The sequence below is a fragment of the Ranitomeya variabilis genome, chromosome 4 (genome assembly GCF_051348905.1).
Source record: "Ranitomeya variabilis isolate aRanVar5 chromosome 4, aRanVar5.hap1, whole genome shotgun sequence".
Lineage (NCBI taxonomy): Eukaryota > Metazoa > Chordata > Amphibia > Anura > Dendrobatidae > Ranitomeya > Ranitomeya variabilis.
Window position 1 is genome coordinate 133,089,800 of NC_135235.1, and position 13,265 is coordinate 133,103,064.

A 13,265-nucleotide genomic window follows, 5' to 3' on the forward strand; every position below is an offset into this window, starting at 1 on the left:
TGACAGGGAACCAATCACAGACATAGCAATCAATGACATTGGAAAAGGCTGCAGCTAGACTCACATAACAGAACTTTATCTTATTTTTCTCCAAATATATTGAAAATACATGAATATATGTTTTAAATATCCACAAAATCTGTTTGTCAATTCAATATATATAAAAAAGATCGTTTTTGTAATTCATACCGTGTGGATATTTGGTGTCTAAAGTTAGAATCCAAAAGGCTTCCCGCAGAGCTAATTGCTTCCTCCAATCTCCACCTCTAGGTGACTGACTAACCCTTTCAATACCAAAAAAAGAAAAATCTGATAGATCGCCTTTGTGCACAGAAATAAAATGTTTAGTAGCCCCAGAATAACCTAAATTATTGTTTTTTATATTTGCTATATGCTCCGAAATTCTTTTTTTAATTTTCCTTGTGGTATAACCTATATAGCAAATATTGCAAGCTTTACATTTTATGCAGTATATAACGTGATCAGAGTCACAATTGATAAATGATTTTATATTATAAGTAACATTGTGATTCGAGGAAAAAGAAGTTCTTTTGTTGTCTGCAAATTGGCAGACATTGCATCTATTACCAGAACATTTAAAGAAACCCTTCACTGATAGCCATGATGTGGGAGTTTTTTTCAGGCGCACCATACTGAGAGATAAAACATTCCCCAGTGTGCAACCTCTTTTAGCCACTACCCTGCATCCGTTTTGAAGAATTGTACATAAAGATCTATCTTGATTGACTACAGGAAGATATTTGAGAATGATCTGTCTGATTTTGTTATACTGACTGCTGTAAGCAATTTCTTTATGTTCCAAAATGAGTACTAGATTCAGACCATGGGTGCTCCTATGGGGTCTAAGTTCTCTCCATCTTTAGCAGTTTTATTTATGGCATGGTGGGAAGAAATTTACATATTTACAGATGACAATCCATTTCTCCCATACCTTAATTGGTATGGGAGATTTGTGGATGAAATTTTGCTAATCTGGCAGGGGGAAGCGACTAAATTTTCTGACTTTATGTCCTACCTGAATGACAATCAGTGCAATCTGCGTTTCACCAGCGGCATTCCATTGGATGAATTTTCATTCTTGGATGTACTCCTTACAGGCAGTAACACAACACAGAGGGTTAACACCTCACTCTATAGAAAAGACAATTCTGGTAATACGATCCTAATGTCTTCAAGCGCACACCCTCCTCACACTATTCATGCCATTCCTAGGGGTGAGCTCACTAGAGCGAGAAGAATTTGCTCCAATGAAGAAAATTTCCATAAGGAAAGTTGCATTATTTCTGACAGATTACTTGATAGAGGATATAAACAATCTAACATAAAGCATGCATTCAGACAAGTTTCCAAAATTTCACGTGCCAATTTACTGTATTCTGAAAATGAGAATGCAAGTGCTGCTCCTGAAACGCAGATCACCTTTTCTACCGCTTACAGCAGTCAGTATAACAAAATCAGACAGATCATTCTCAAATATCTTCCTGTAGTCAATCAAGATAGATCTTTATGTACAATTCTTCAAAACGGATGCAGGGTAGTGGCTAAAAGAGGTTGCACACTGGGGAATGTTTTATCTCCCAGTATGGTGCGCCCGAAAAAAACTCCCACGTCATGGCTATCAGTGAAGGGTTTCTTTAAATGTCTGGTAATAGATGCAATGTCTGCCAATTTGCAGACAACAAAAGAACTTCTTTTTCCTCGAATCACAATGTTACTTATAATATAAAATCATTTATCAATTGTGACTCTGATCATGTTATATACTGCATAAAATGTAAAGCTTGCAATATTTGCTATATACAGTGGTGTTCAAAAGTCCTGCATAGGCATAGGATAAATTGATTTTTCAAGTTTTAAACGTTTTCTGTCGAATATCTTCGATGCTAATATGACATATTATATATGGTTTTGTTCAGAATACAATTTTGCATTCTCTCCCTGTAATATTTTTAGCTATTGAAGTTTTGCCTGAAATTATTGCAACAATATGGGAATTGAAAGCACAACTATATATTGTACAGCTTCAGATCCAAAATTAGCCAATCACAGATGAGGTTCTTGTGACCAATCATAACCTGGATATGGCAGACAATCACATTGCATTACATTGCATCACATCTGCTGCTTTGTTTGTTTGTTTGTTTTATCTGTTGGTCTATCTAGTGAATCATACTGTAGAGTTTTATGATGGGAGCCTTCAGATTTTTGTCAGCGGAGGATCGTGTGCGAGTTGTGGTGCTACATGAAGAGGGTTATACTGGCCCCCAGATCGCAAGGAAGGTCGGCTGTAATCAGAGCATAGTCGTAAGAATGTTGCAGAAACATAAGCAGCTTGGAATTACCCAGGACAGGCCCAGATCTGGTCGGCCCAGAAAGTCAACTAAAAGGGAGGATAGAGTACTGATAAGAACATCCCTTGCCAATCGAAAGCTCACCTCTCCTCAGCTTCTGCGAGAATGGCAAGAAGAGTGCAATATTGAGGAAGCAACATCAACTGTTAGGAAGAGATGTTTGGAAGCAGGATTGAAAGGGTGCAAGGCCCGAAAGAAGCCATTGATGACAGCCATACAAAGACAAAGGAGAAAATTGTGGGCATTGAAATATTTAAAATGGAGGAAGGAGGAGTGGGAAAAAGTGCTAATTAGTGATGAAAGCACTTTTTGCATTTTTTAGGAAATGATGGCAAGTCTTATGTGAGAAGGTTCCCACATGAAGAGTACAAGCCAGAGTGTTTGAGCTTCTCTGTGAAACATGTAATGAAAGTAATGGTCTGGGGCTGTATGGCAGCCAATGGTGTTGGAAGAACAAGGTGGCTACTATTGACTGGCCAGCTCAGTCCCCAGACCTCAATCCAATTGAAAATTTGTGGCACAAGGTATCATTAGAGATATCTAGAAAACAGCCAAGGACCAAGAGTGAGTTGATTGAGGCTCTGATACAGGCCTGGAACCACATCATCACTCGTGAACATCTGCAGAAGCTTGTTCACTCAATGCCACAGAGATGCAAGCTGGTGCTCAAGAGCAAAGGCTGGCCAATAAAGTATTAGAAGCTAAAGATGCACTCAAGAGGCCCTTTTCAGGACTCTGAATTAAATAAAAAATAATAAATCTTAAAAAGTAAAATTTAAGTCTGTGTGAACTTGCATTGGAAGTTAATGAACTTAGAAACCTGTTCACCATTCTACACACTGTACTGGTGTAGGTATGGTTATGCTGTAAAAAAAAATAATCAAAAATGCGCATACCATAACAATTTATATACTTGGGACATTCAAAAATGAGTATGGCATACAATGAGGGATTACAAAAACATATATGTTCCACCAGTTTCACTGTAGAGATGCAGAAGTATGAAACATATAGTTTTCTTCACGCCTATGCAGGACTTTTGAACACCACTGTAGGTTATACCATAAGGAAAATTAAAAAAAGAATTTCGGAACATATAGCAAATATAAAAAACAATAATTTAGGTTATTCTGGGGCTACTAAACATTTTATTTCTGTGCACAAAGGCGATCTATCAGATTTTTCTTTTTTTGGTATTGAAAGGGTTAGTCAGTCACCTAGAGGTGGAGATTGGAGGAAGCAATTAGCTCTGCGGGAAGCCTTTTGGATTCTAACTTTAGACACCAAATATCCACACGGTATGAATTACAAAAATGATCTTTTTTATATATATTGAATTGACAAACAGATTTTGTCGATATTTAAAACATATATTCATGTATTTTCAATATATTTGGAGAAAAATAAGATAAAGTTCTGTTATGTGAGTCGAGTCTAGCTGCAGCCTTTTCCAATGTAATTGATTGCTATGTCTGTGATTGGTTCCCTGTCACATATAAACCTGTTTATCCATGTTGTATTAGTTCCTATGACTAAGGGCGCTGTGGCGCGCCAGAAACGCATCAGGCAAAGAGGGTTCTTCTCTCTTTTTTTTAAATTGTTTTTTAAAATGTTCTAATAAATTTTGGTTATTTTACTTACACTGATGGACGTGCTGGATATTCCCATTTCTCCTCTCTTCTACTTCAGCTGAAAATCACCAGCAGGTACGGCACCCACCAGTTACATTTACTTGCAACGGCTCTCAGATGTATGTCTCGGCTGTCAAGCTTCAACCCTTCCCCCTCCCCCTCCTCCTTTTTCTGAATTGTATAAGTCCTTAACACTACAGGTAATACCAAAATGAATGAATTTTACCAAATCAAAGCCCCCCCTTCTGTAACATCACTTCCTGCCCCCCACTCATACTGCTGGTAACATTAACAGCACTTTGCTCTTTTCAGATACTTTCCTTTGTTTTCTGGTACAAATGCAGGAGGGAATACTATGAAACAGAGCAATGCATTACAACTAGAGTCAAGAGAGTGGGTGGGCAGCGCAGAAAGTCTGTGTGGGTCTGCTTCGGCAATAACTGAATGATGTCCGAGAAGAGAGTATCATCTTAGCAACTTCTCTTTTTCAGTTCATGAGCGTGCAGCCATTTTTTAACTGCAAGTAGTGTGAAAGGGGTCATGCGGTACTAAATAAATCGTGACCTTTCTGCAGGATTGGTCATCAATATGAGATAAGTGGGGGACTGACTCCTGTTACCATTGATCTGCTGAAATCTGCTACGGCAGTGGTCAGACATAAGCAATATACAGAGAAAAACATAGCAGACCACCTGTATATTGTTTAGTGTGAATACTGCTGTTCATCTCCCATTCACAGAAAGCTCATTAATTCTTTAGTCTCGCACAACCTTTTTAAGGACTTATAGAGTTTAGTATGGTCAATTACTGTAACAGGTCTATCTTATTATGTTTGACATACACCCAAAGTTTTACATTAACAAAAAAATACAAAGTCTTCTACATTTCACACAGCTCAATCCTAAAAACCTTGAAAATATCATATGCTTAGATTTCCATACTTGTCCTTATCTAATTATTGAAAATGTGACCATACCTAATGTCTATGTGCTGTAACTACACACATCACTTTTAACTTGAATCCTTTGTTGTCCTTGATTGTAAGGGAATATAAGTGTATGTATGTTTTTAGCTGCTTCACTCACTTTCCCCTCCCTCATTGTCCCCCCCCTTCCATTCTCCTGTCCATTCCATGTGCATTTACATTCTGCCCTGCTGTCCAGGGTGCCTCAGGTTTAGACGGCAGAATTGGTCCACCGGTGAGTCCTAACTCCATTGAACTAACCTTCCTACCTACTTCTCCTTATACCTTGCCTTGCCCCATCTGCTCTTAACTGCAGCCTCTTCACTATCATATGGCTCCCCCCAACCTACAAGCAGCATTAAAACTCAGTCTTATTTACATTGCATTTTTATGATAGGGTTCAAGTTGTCTCCTTAAATTCTATAGAACATTGTGTTTGAAGGAGTTGTCTCAAGTTTTTAAGTTATCCCCTATCCTTTGGATAAGGGGTAACTTCCTGATCACTGGGAGTAAGACTGCTGGGACCCCAACTGTTTTTGAGAAGTGGGGATCTAAAGAACCCCAAAGGAGCTGTTGTCAATCATGTGAACCGCCTCTCCATTCATTCTTAATGGGATGTCCGGAGAGAGATATCTGAACACAATGTTCGGCTGGTCTTCAGCATGATCAACCACCTCGCTTTTCAAAGCCCCGATTCTCGGGATCAGTGGGAATCTCAGTTTTTGGACCTCCAGCACGCTAACATTTGGATGGGGATAGCTTCCAAACTTGGTTCAACCTCTTTAAAGTAATGAAACATGCATACCATTTGATTCTGTTTTGCCAGACATAAAACAATATTGATAACCAAAAGTACAATCTAAGATGCATATATTGTGCCGGAGAAGACATTTTTTGCAATTTAAACCTGACTATAAATTCTTATTGAGAATTCCTTCTACATTTAGCAGAGTCTGGCAGAAACCTAATGTCTAGTAGTGCTGTCAAAATGCTTGGAATTGCTTTTGGATATTACCCAGCTACTTGCTGATATTTTTCACTTGGTAAGCAGCACCAAAAGTATCTGTCCACCACAGTATCTATAATGGATCAGCTCGGTTTGCACTCAGATTTTCCAGTACTATAAAATATTTAAATGCATCATTGTAGATGATATCATTAACTTAGCATTTTAAGTCACACATAAACAATCCTATAATAGACATTTGCTAAAATGTATTTAATTTTAAAGCACAGTTGTATAACTACATCACCATGAACTTAAGATTTAGATTTACAAAATTTAAAAACTCTGTCTTAATAATAATAATCTTTATTTGTATATAGCGCTAACATATTCCGCAGCGCTTTACAGGTTGCACACATTATCATCGCTGTCCCCGATGGGGCTCACAATCTAGATTCCCTATCTTTGGAATGTGGGAGGAAACCAGAGAACCCAAAGGAAACCCACGCAAACACGGAGAGAACATACAAACTGCTTGCAGATGTTGTCCAAGGTGGGATTAGATCCCAGGACTCCAGCGCTGCAAGGCTGCAGTGCTAACAACCACTGAGCCACTGTGGTTTTTTTTTTTAATTAGTTAGAATTCAGCAGAAGGGACCTGGATCTGTATCTGTTGGGCAATTTACGCCATAAAAGTGACATAAATTAAGACAAAAATGTATGTCCCAGTCCATACATCCTACCTTAGGGATTAAAATGATATCTTCTTTTACTAAATTAGATCTTCTTTAGTGGCCATGGATCCATGTAATCATTAATCTTTTTAATTTTTTATCTCAGTTTGAATTTTGCAAACACAAGAGAAACTAAATTTCCGATGGAAAATCTGAAGTACATAAAGGCAATAAAGTTACAGCAACGATATTGTGTCTTCTAGGTGGCATCTACTTTGTAAATCCGTTAGTGACAACAATAGTATAAATTTTTGTTTTTAGGGCTCTTAGCCCACAATTTTTGATTTTACAAAATTGACATGGTGCTGTGTTCCCAACAAACAATTCAATGTTTTTTTTTAATGATTCAGCCAAGTTGTCTGAAATTTCATGATTAATATTTCTAATGTGGTGAAACTGTTGCTGTGTTACCTAAGGTTCCGGTGTTGAGGACATGAGAAGTCTGTTGTGTTGAAATTAAGTACAATATGACAATAATAATTACATACTGAAGAGCTGACCATGGATTGGTTACTATCACACGTGTTTTTAGTATGAGGGGAATCATTGTAGGATGTAAAAATCAAACTATGACGCCTCACCTTTTGATCTATAAAATGCATCCATTTCTGCAGCATGGTGATTTTCAAATTGCATGCTAAGCTACCTTCTTGAAATGATGCAAGCCCCTTTCCTTTTTTAATAATCCGTTTCAATATGTATCAATTACAGTGCTTAAATATGTGACTAAACCAATATATCTATCCAGTTACCATTTTCAGCTTTGAGTTAGGATGACATTTTTTAGTATTTGGAGCTAAAGATCATTGCTTATTTATGATAGATGTTCAGGTCTTGTCTAGTTTTTCTCTAAGATGTTAAAAAGTCTCTTAGACTCAGTGCTGAAAATTGTAACTAGCCAACGATAACTCAATTGCCTGCCCAATGGACCTTGCTTCTTCTCGCCTGTTTCCCAACTACTAAGACTTAAATATTGTCAACACGATAACAAACCATTTCTCTTTATGTAATAGGGGACCCCCGGACCAATTGGTGTTCCAGGACCAGCAGGACCAAAAGGAGAGAGGGTAAAATATTCATATTTTTAGGTTAATAACTACAAACCAGAGGACTTTAGAGTGTAGCAAGCGTTGCGTTGGAAAAAATTCTTCCTACTTTGAACATTTTACTTTTTTACTTCGCTGCCATAAGTCTACAAATGTTCCATAACCTGTATTTTCATGCATCCTCTGGACTCCAAAGTTCAGAAAAAAAGTACAGTCGACCTCTCTAGGCTACAGTAGCATACAGAGAATGTGCCATTTGCGGGCTTACTGCAGGATAGTGAGTTTATACAATACTTAGTGTTGGAATCCGTATTTTCAGCCCTCATTTCTATACATTACACAGGTCCACAAAAAAAATTCTTTTTCAGGTGCAAAGGTTGATTAAATGGATTTAGGGTATTTTCAGGGTGCTGAATTAAAAAAATCCCATTACTTTTGCTGAATCGGTTCTAGTTTTTGAGATAATTCATGCATGGAAATAATGTATTCCCCTAGCCCGACTTGTGTGTGATAGCAAATGCAATAGCTTTTGGTCTTTTGACTCTTTAATAGTGTCTTAGGTAATGAAGTAACACATATACCGGTAATTATTCTGGATTTCAATTTTGTACTCTTACAATGCTATAATGCGACTTTTTGCAGCCGGAATTCTACTGTAATTATTTAATTAACTATTAAATATCTCAGAAACTAGAGCCAATCTGGAAAAAACAAAGATATATTCACAATTAGCACCATAAACTTAATATAAAACTGTTCAGACATTGTCGGAGCTGAAGTCACCAGTGGTTAATGTCTGTTATAGATTAAATTTCCCATTTCCATATAAACCATTTTAGTGTAACTCCCATATTACATGGTTTAGCTTGTCTTAGTAACTACAGCATGCCATAATTAATATGATTATTACAGATCTCGAAAAGGTTACCTTAACTTAGCCTGTGCAATGTGAAGTATGTATCTTCTTAAAGAGCACCTTTCAACAAATTTTTCATGTTTAACTAGACACAATGTAACAGTAGCTACAGAGTGGAATAAAACCTTTTTTTTTTTTTTTTTATTTAGCCTCTCCGTTGCAGGGATATTAGCAATCAAAGTACTTGGCACGTAATAAGATAATTATTGTTAAGTCCAAGTGGGTGTTATCAGAGTTTTCACTAGAAGCATGTACTTCTTCCCCCGTATGACGTTGACCAATCATTTACCAGGCAGCAACACTCAGAAAAATGCACGTTCCTACCATAATTTGTAACATAATATAGTACTCCTAGCAACTTGTAACAACTCAGAAGTGAGAGAAGAGCTGTCTGCCATGAAATGCCTCTCACAGGCATAGCCTACCCTAAGCTATGGTGAGGGCATGTCCTTCTTTCCTCTGAGTGTTGCTGCTTGTTTATGATTGGTCAACATCATATGGGGAAGAAATACAAGCCCCCAGTGAAAACTATGTGATAACACCTCACAGCACAGCTGTCAGCTCCTTCCCTGTTGTGAATTCTGCTCTTAGGCTCCCTCCGGTGGTTATAAGTGGTAGTGCTGCTGTCTCTGGATCGCAGCATTCATCAGGTGTGTCAAGTTTTTGCAATCCTGACTGGGCTATTTAGCCTTGCTTGACCCTTTAGTCAGTGCCAGTTGTCCATTGTTCCTGGAGGATTCACATCCCTTCCTGCTCTCTCCTGCTATTTTTTGGATTTGTTTACGATGTGACGAATTGGTCCTCTGTGGCTGTTTCTGCCTTTCAGGAGCTTAAACGCCAATTTACTTCTGCCCCTGTGTTGCGTCAGCCGGATGTTTCTCTTCCTTTTCAGGTTGAGGTTGACGCTTCTGAGATTGGGGCAGGGGCCGTTTTGTCTCAGAGGAATTCTGATGGTTCCTTGATGAAACCGTGTGCCTTCTTTTCTCGAAAGTTTTCGCCTGCGGAACGCAATTATGATGTCGGCAATCGTGAGTTGTTGGCTATAAAGTGGGCATTTGAGGAGTGGCGACATTGGCTTGAGGGGGCCAAGCACCGTATTGTGGTCTTGACCGATCATAAGAATCTGATTTACCTCGAGTCTGCCAAACGGCTGAATCCTAGACAGGCCCGATGGTCCCTCTTTTTCTCCCGTTTTGATTTTGTGGTCTCGTATCTTCCGGGTTCTAAGAATGTTAAGGCTGATGCCCTCTCTAGGAGCTTTTTGCCTGATTCTCATGGGGTCCTTGAGCCGGTCGGCATTCTGAAGGAAGGGATGATTCTTTCTGCCATCTCCCCTGATTTACGACGGGTTCTTCAGGAATTTCAGGCTGATAAACCTGACCGCTGTCCAGTGGGGAAACTGTTTGTTCCTGACAGATGGACTAGTAAAGTGATTTCGGAGGTTCATTGTTCTGTGTTGGCTGGTCATCCTGGGATTTTTGGCACCAGAGATTTGGTTGGTAGGTCCTTTTGGTGGCCTTCTTTGTCACGGGATGTGCGTTCTTTTGTGCAGTCCTGTGGGACTTGTGCGCGGGCCAAGCCTTGCTGTTCCCGCACTAGTGGGTTGCTTTTGCCTTTGCCGGTCCCTGAGGGGCCTTGGACGCATATTCCTATGGATTTTATTTCGGATCTTCCGGTTTCCCAGAGGATGTCGGTTATCTGGGTGGTTTGTGACCGGTTTTCTAAGATGGTTCATTTGGTACCTTTGCCTAAGTTGCCTTCCTCTTCTGATTTGGTTCCGTTGTTTATTCAGCATGTGGTTCGTTTGCATGGCATTCCGGAGAATATTGTGTCCGATAGAGGATCCCAGTTTGTTTCTAGGTTTTGGCGGGCCTTTTGTGCTAGGCTGTGCATTGATTTGTCTTTTTCTTCCGCATTTCATCCTCAGACAAATGGCCAAACCGAGCGAACTAATCAGACTTTGGAAACTTATTTGAGATGCTTTGTGTCTGCTGATCAGGATGATTGGGTGGCTTTCTTGCCATTGGCCGAGTTTGCCCTTAATAATCGGGCTAGTTCTGCTACCTTGGTTTCACCCTTCTTTTGTAACTCTGGTTTTCATCCTCGTTTTTCTTCGGGGCAGGTTGAGCCTTCTGATTGACCTGGGGTGGACTCTGTGGTTGACAGGTTGCAGCAGATTTGGGCTCATGTTGTTGACAATTTGGTGTTGTCTCAGGAGGGGGCTCAGCATTTTGCTAACCGTCGTCGGTGTGTTGGTTCCCGGCTTCGGGTTGGGGATTTGGTCTGGTTGTCTTCCCGTCATGTTCCTATGAAGGTTTCTTCCCCTAAGTTTAAGCCTCGGTTTATTGGCCCTTATAGGATTTCTGAGATTATCAATCCAGTGTCTTTTCGTTTGGCCCTTCCAGCCCCTTTTTCCATCCATAATGTTTTTCATAGATCTTTGTTGCGGAAATATGTGGTGCCCGTTGTTCCCTCTGTTGATCCTCCTGCCCCGGTATTGATTGATGGGGAGTTGGAGTATGTGGATGAGAAGATTTTGGATTCTCGTTTTTCGAGGCGGAAGCTTCAGTATCTTGTCAAATGGAAGGGTTATGGCCAGGAGGATAATTCTTGGGTTGTTGCCTCCGATGTTCATGCTGAGGATTTGGTTCATGCCTTTCATTTGGCTCGTCCGGATCGGCCTGGGGGCTCTGGTGAGGGTTCGGTGACCCCTCCTCAAGGGGGGGTACTGTTGTGAATTCTGCTCTTGGGCTCCCTCCGGTGGTTATAAGTGGTAGTGCTGCTGTCTCTGGATCGCAGCATTCATCAGGTGTGTCAAGTTTTTGCAATCCTGACTGGGCTATTTAGCCTTGCTTGACCCTTTAGTCAGTGCCAGTTGTCCATTGTTCCTGGAGGATTCACATCCCTTCCTGCTCTCTCCTGCTTTGCTGTTCATTTCAACAAAGATAAGTTCTGGCCTTGATTTTTGCTGTCCACATGCTGTGGCCTTATTGTTCAGTTCTTTTTCATGTTTTTGTCTTGTTCAGCTTGGTCTGTATAAGGATTTGTTTAGCCAAGCTGGTATCTCTGGAGATGCAGATATATCCTCCATATCTTTAGTTAGCTGTGGAGATTTTGTATTTTCTGTGGTGGATATTTTCTAGTGTTTTAATACTAACCGCATAGTACTCTGTCCTATCCTTTCTATTTAGCTAGAAGTGGCCTGCTTTGCTAAATTCTGATTTCAGTCTGTGTATGTTTTTTCCCTCTCCTCTCACAGTCAATATTTGTGGGGGGCTGTCTATCCTTTGGGAATTTTCTCTGAGGCAAGATAGTTTTCCCTTTTCTATCTCTAGGGGTAATTAGTCCTCCGGCTGTGTCGAGATGTCTAGGGAGTGATAGGTACATTCCACGGCTACTTCTAGTTGCGGTGTTAAGTTCAGGGTCTGCAGTTAGTACAGGTACCACCTTCTCCAGAGTATGTCTCATGCTGCTCTTAGGCCACCAGATCATAACACTTCCCTGTCCCTAACACTAGGGATACTTCAGATGGCGAAGATGCCGGGGCCTCCACCCTTGCCTTATCTCCTGAATTAGTTCTTCATCTGTTCTCTTTCCCCACCCAGGGAAGAGGGGCACTACTATGCACTGTAGTACAGCAACCCGACAAACAAGGCAACACAAACACAAAACTCCAGGCATACAAAATATTCACTCACATATAACAGAAGAATGCATTGGGGAGTGGAGGTATAAACCACAATAGAAGATAGGGAATTCCCACACATACAAACCAAGCAACAGTCACTGATAACTCCTTCAACTGTATTCTCATATGAACGCCTCTCCCTCCATTAGTCATGCAGCAAATGCTAACTCTGACAAGTATTTGTAACAGAGCCCAGATTATAGAGGGGAAAGGAGTGGCTAACCGAGCTCTGCTGTGACCACAGGGATTTCCAACATGGCCGATTACCCCCTGTTCTACCAAAAGGAATAAACAGATTTAAAATGAAGGAGAAGTGCTTCTCAGCACTGGAGTAGGAGCAATTACCGTAGATGCTGTGGTCTTCTGGCTCCACACTGTTGCAGTAACCCCATGACAACACTTATTTGAATTCAGCAAGAATTAACTTATTAGATGCCAGATACTTTGATCGCTAATATACTTGCAACAGAGAAACAAAATTAAAAAAAAATTGATTTGTTTAGATGTTACCATCTAAGTACATGGAAAAACACAAAAAAATGCCCGGATCACCTGAGATTAAAGAGACGTAGGTGGGTGAGTTATGCGACTAACCTCTAGTTGTTGCACAACAACTCAGATCCCTGTGTAATTCATAGACTGCTGCTGCCGGCTGATCCTTCCTGGAATTGATATCGAGATCATTTGTTTAGGGTAACACAATCTACTCCCATGGCGCCACTCTCCAGCATCAGAAAAACCCACTGTTAGGGGTCGAGTTCCCGCCTCTGCACAGGGGGAATCTCGGGCCATCTCCGCTGCGGTCTCCCATTCTTCTCCTGCCACAGTGGAGCCTGCTCAGCAGAGACGTCGGTCCCAGTGCCTTGCTCAGTCCCACTCTGTACAAAGAGTTACTGCTGCTTTTCCTGCTTCTGCCATTGAAGTCAGTGCTGGGCAGCGGCGAGCAGACGCTTCTGGGACTAAGTCCT

The 13,265-nt window shown here is 40.5% G+C and overlaps 1 protein-coding gene across 1 annotated transcript in view; it reads left to right on the forward strand.

The window, feature by feature from the left end:
* Nucleotides 1–13,265, forward strand: part of COL13A1 (collagen type XIII alpha 1 chain) — a 388,678-nt gene that overhangs the window by 337,483 nt on the left and 37,930 nt on the right. The window contains exons 34-35 of the mRNA XM_077256280.1: nt 5,167–5,202; nt 7,661–7,714. Coding sequence (XP_077112395.1) covers nt 5,167–5,202; nt 7,661–7,714 — 90 coding nt within the window. The remainder of the gene's footprint in view (nt 1–5,166; nt 5,203–7,660; nt 7,715–13,265) is intronic.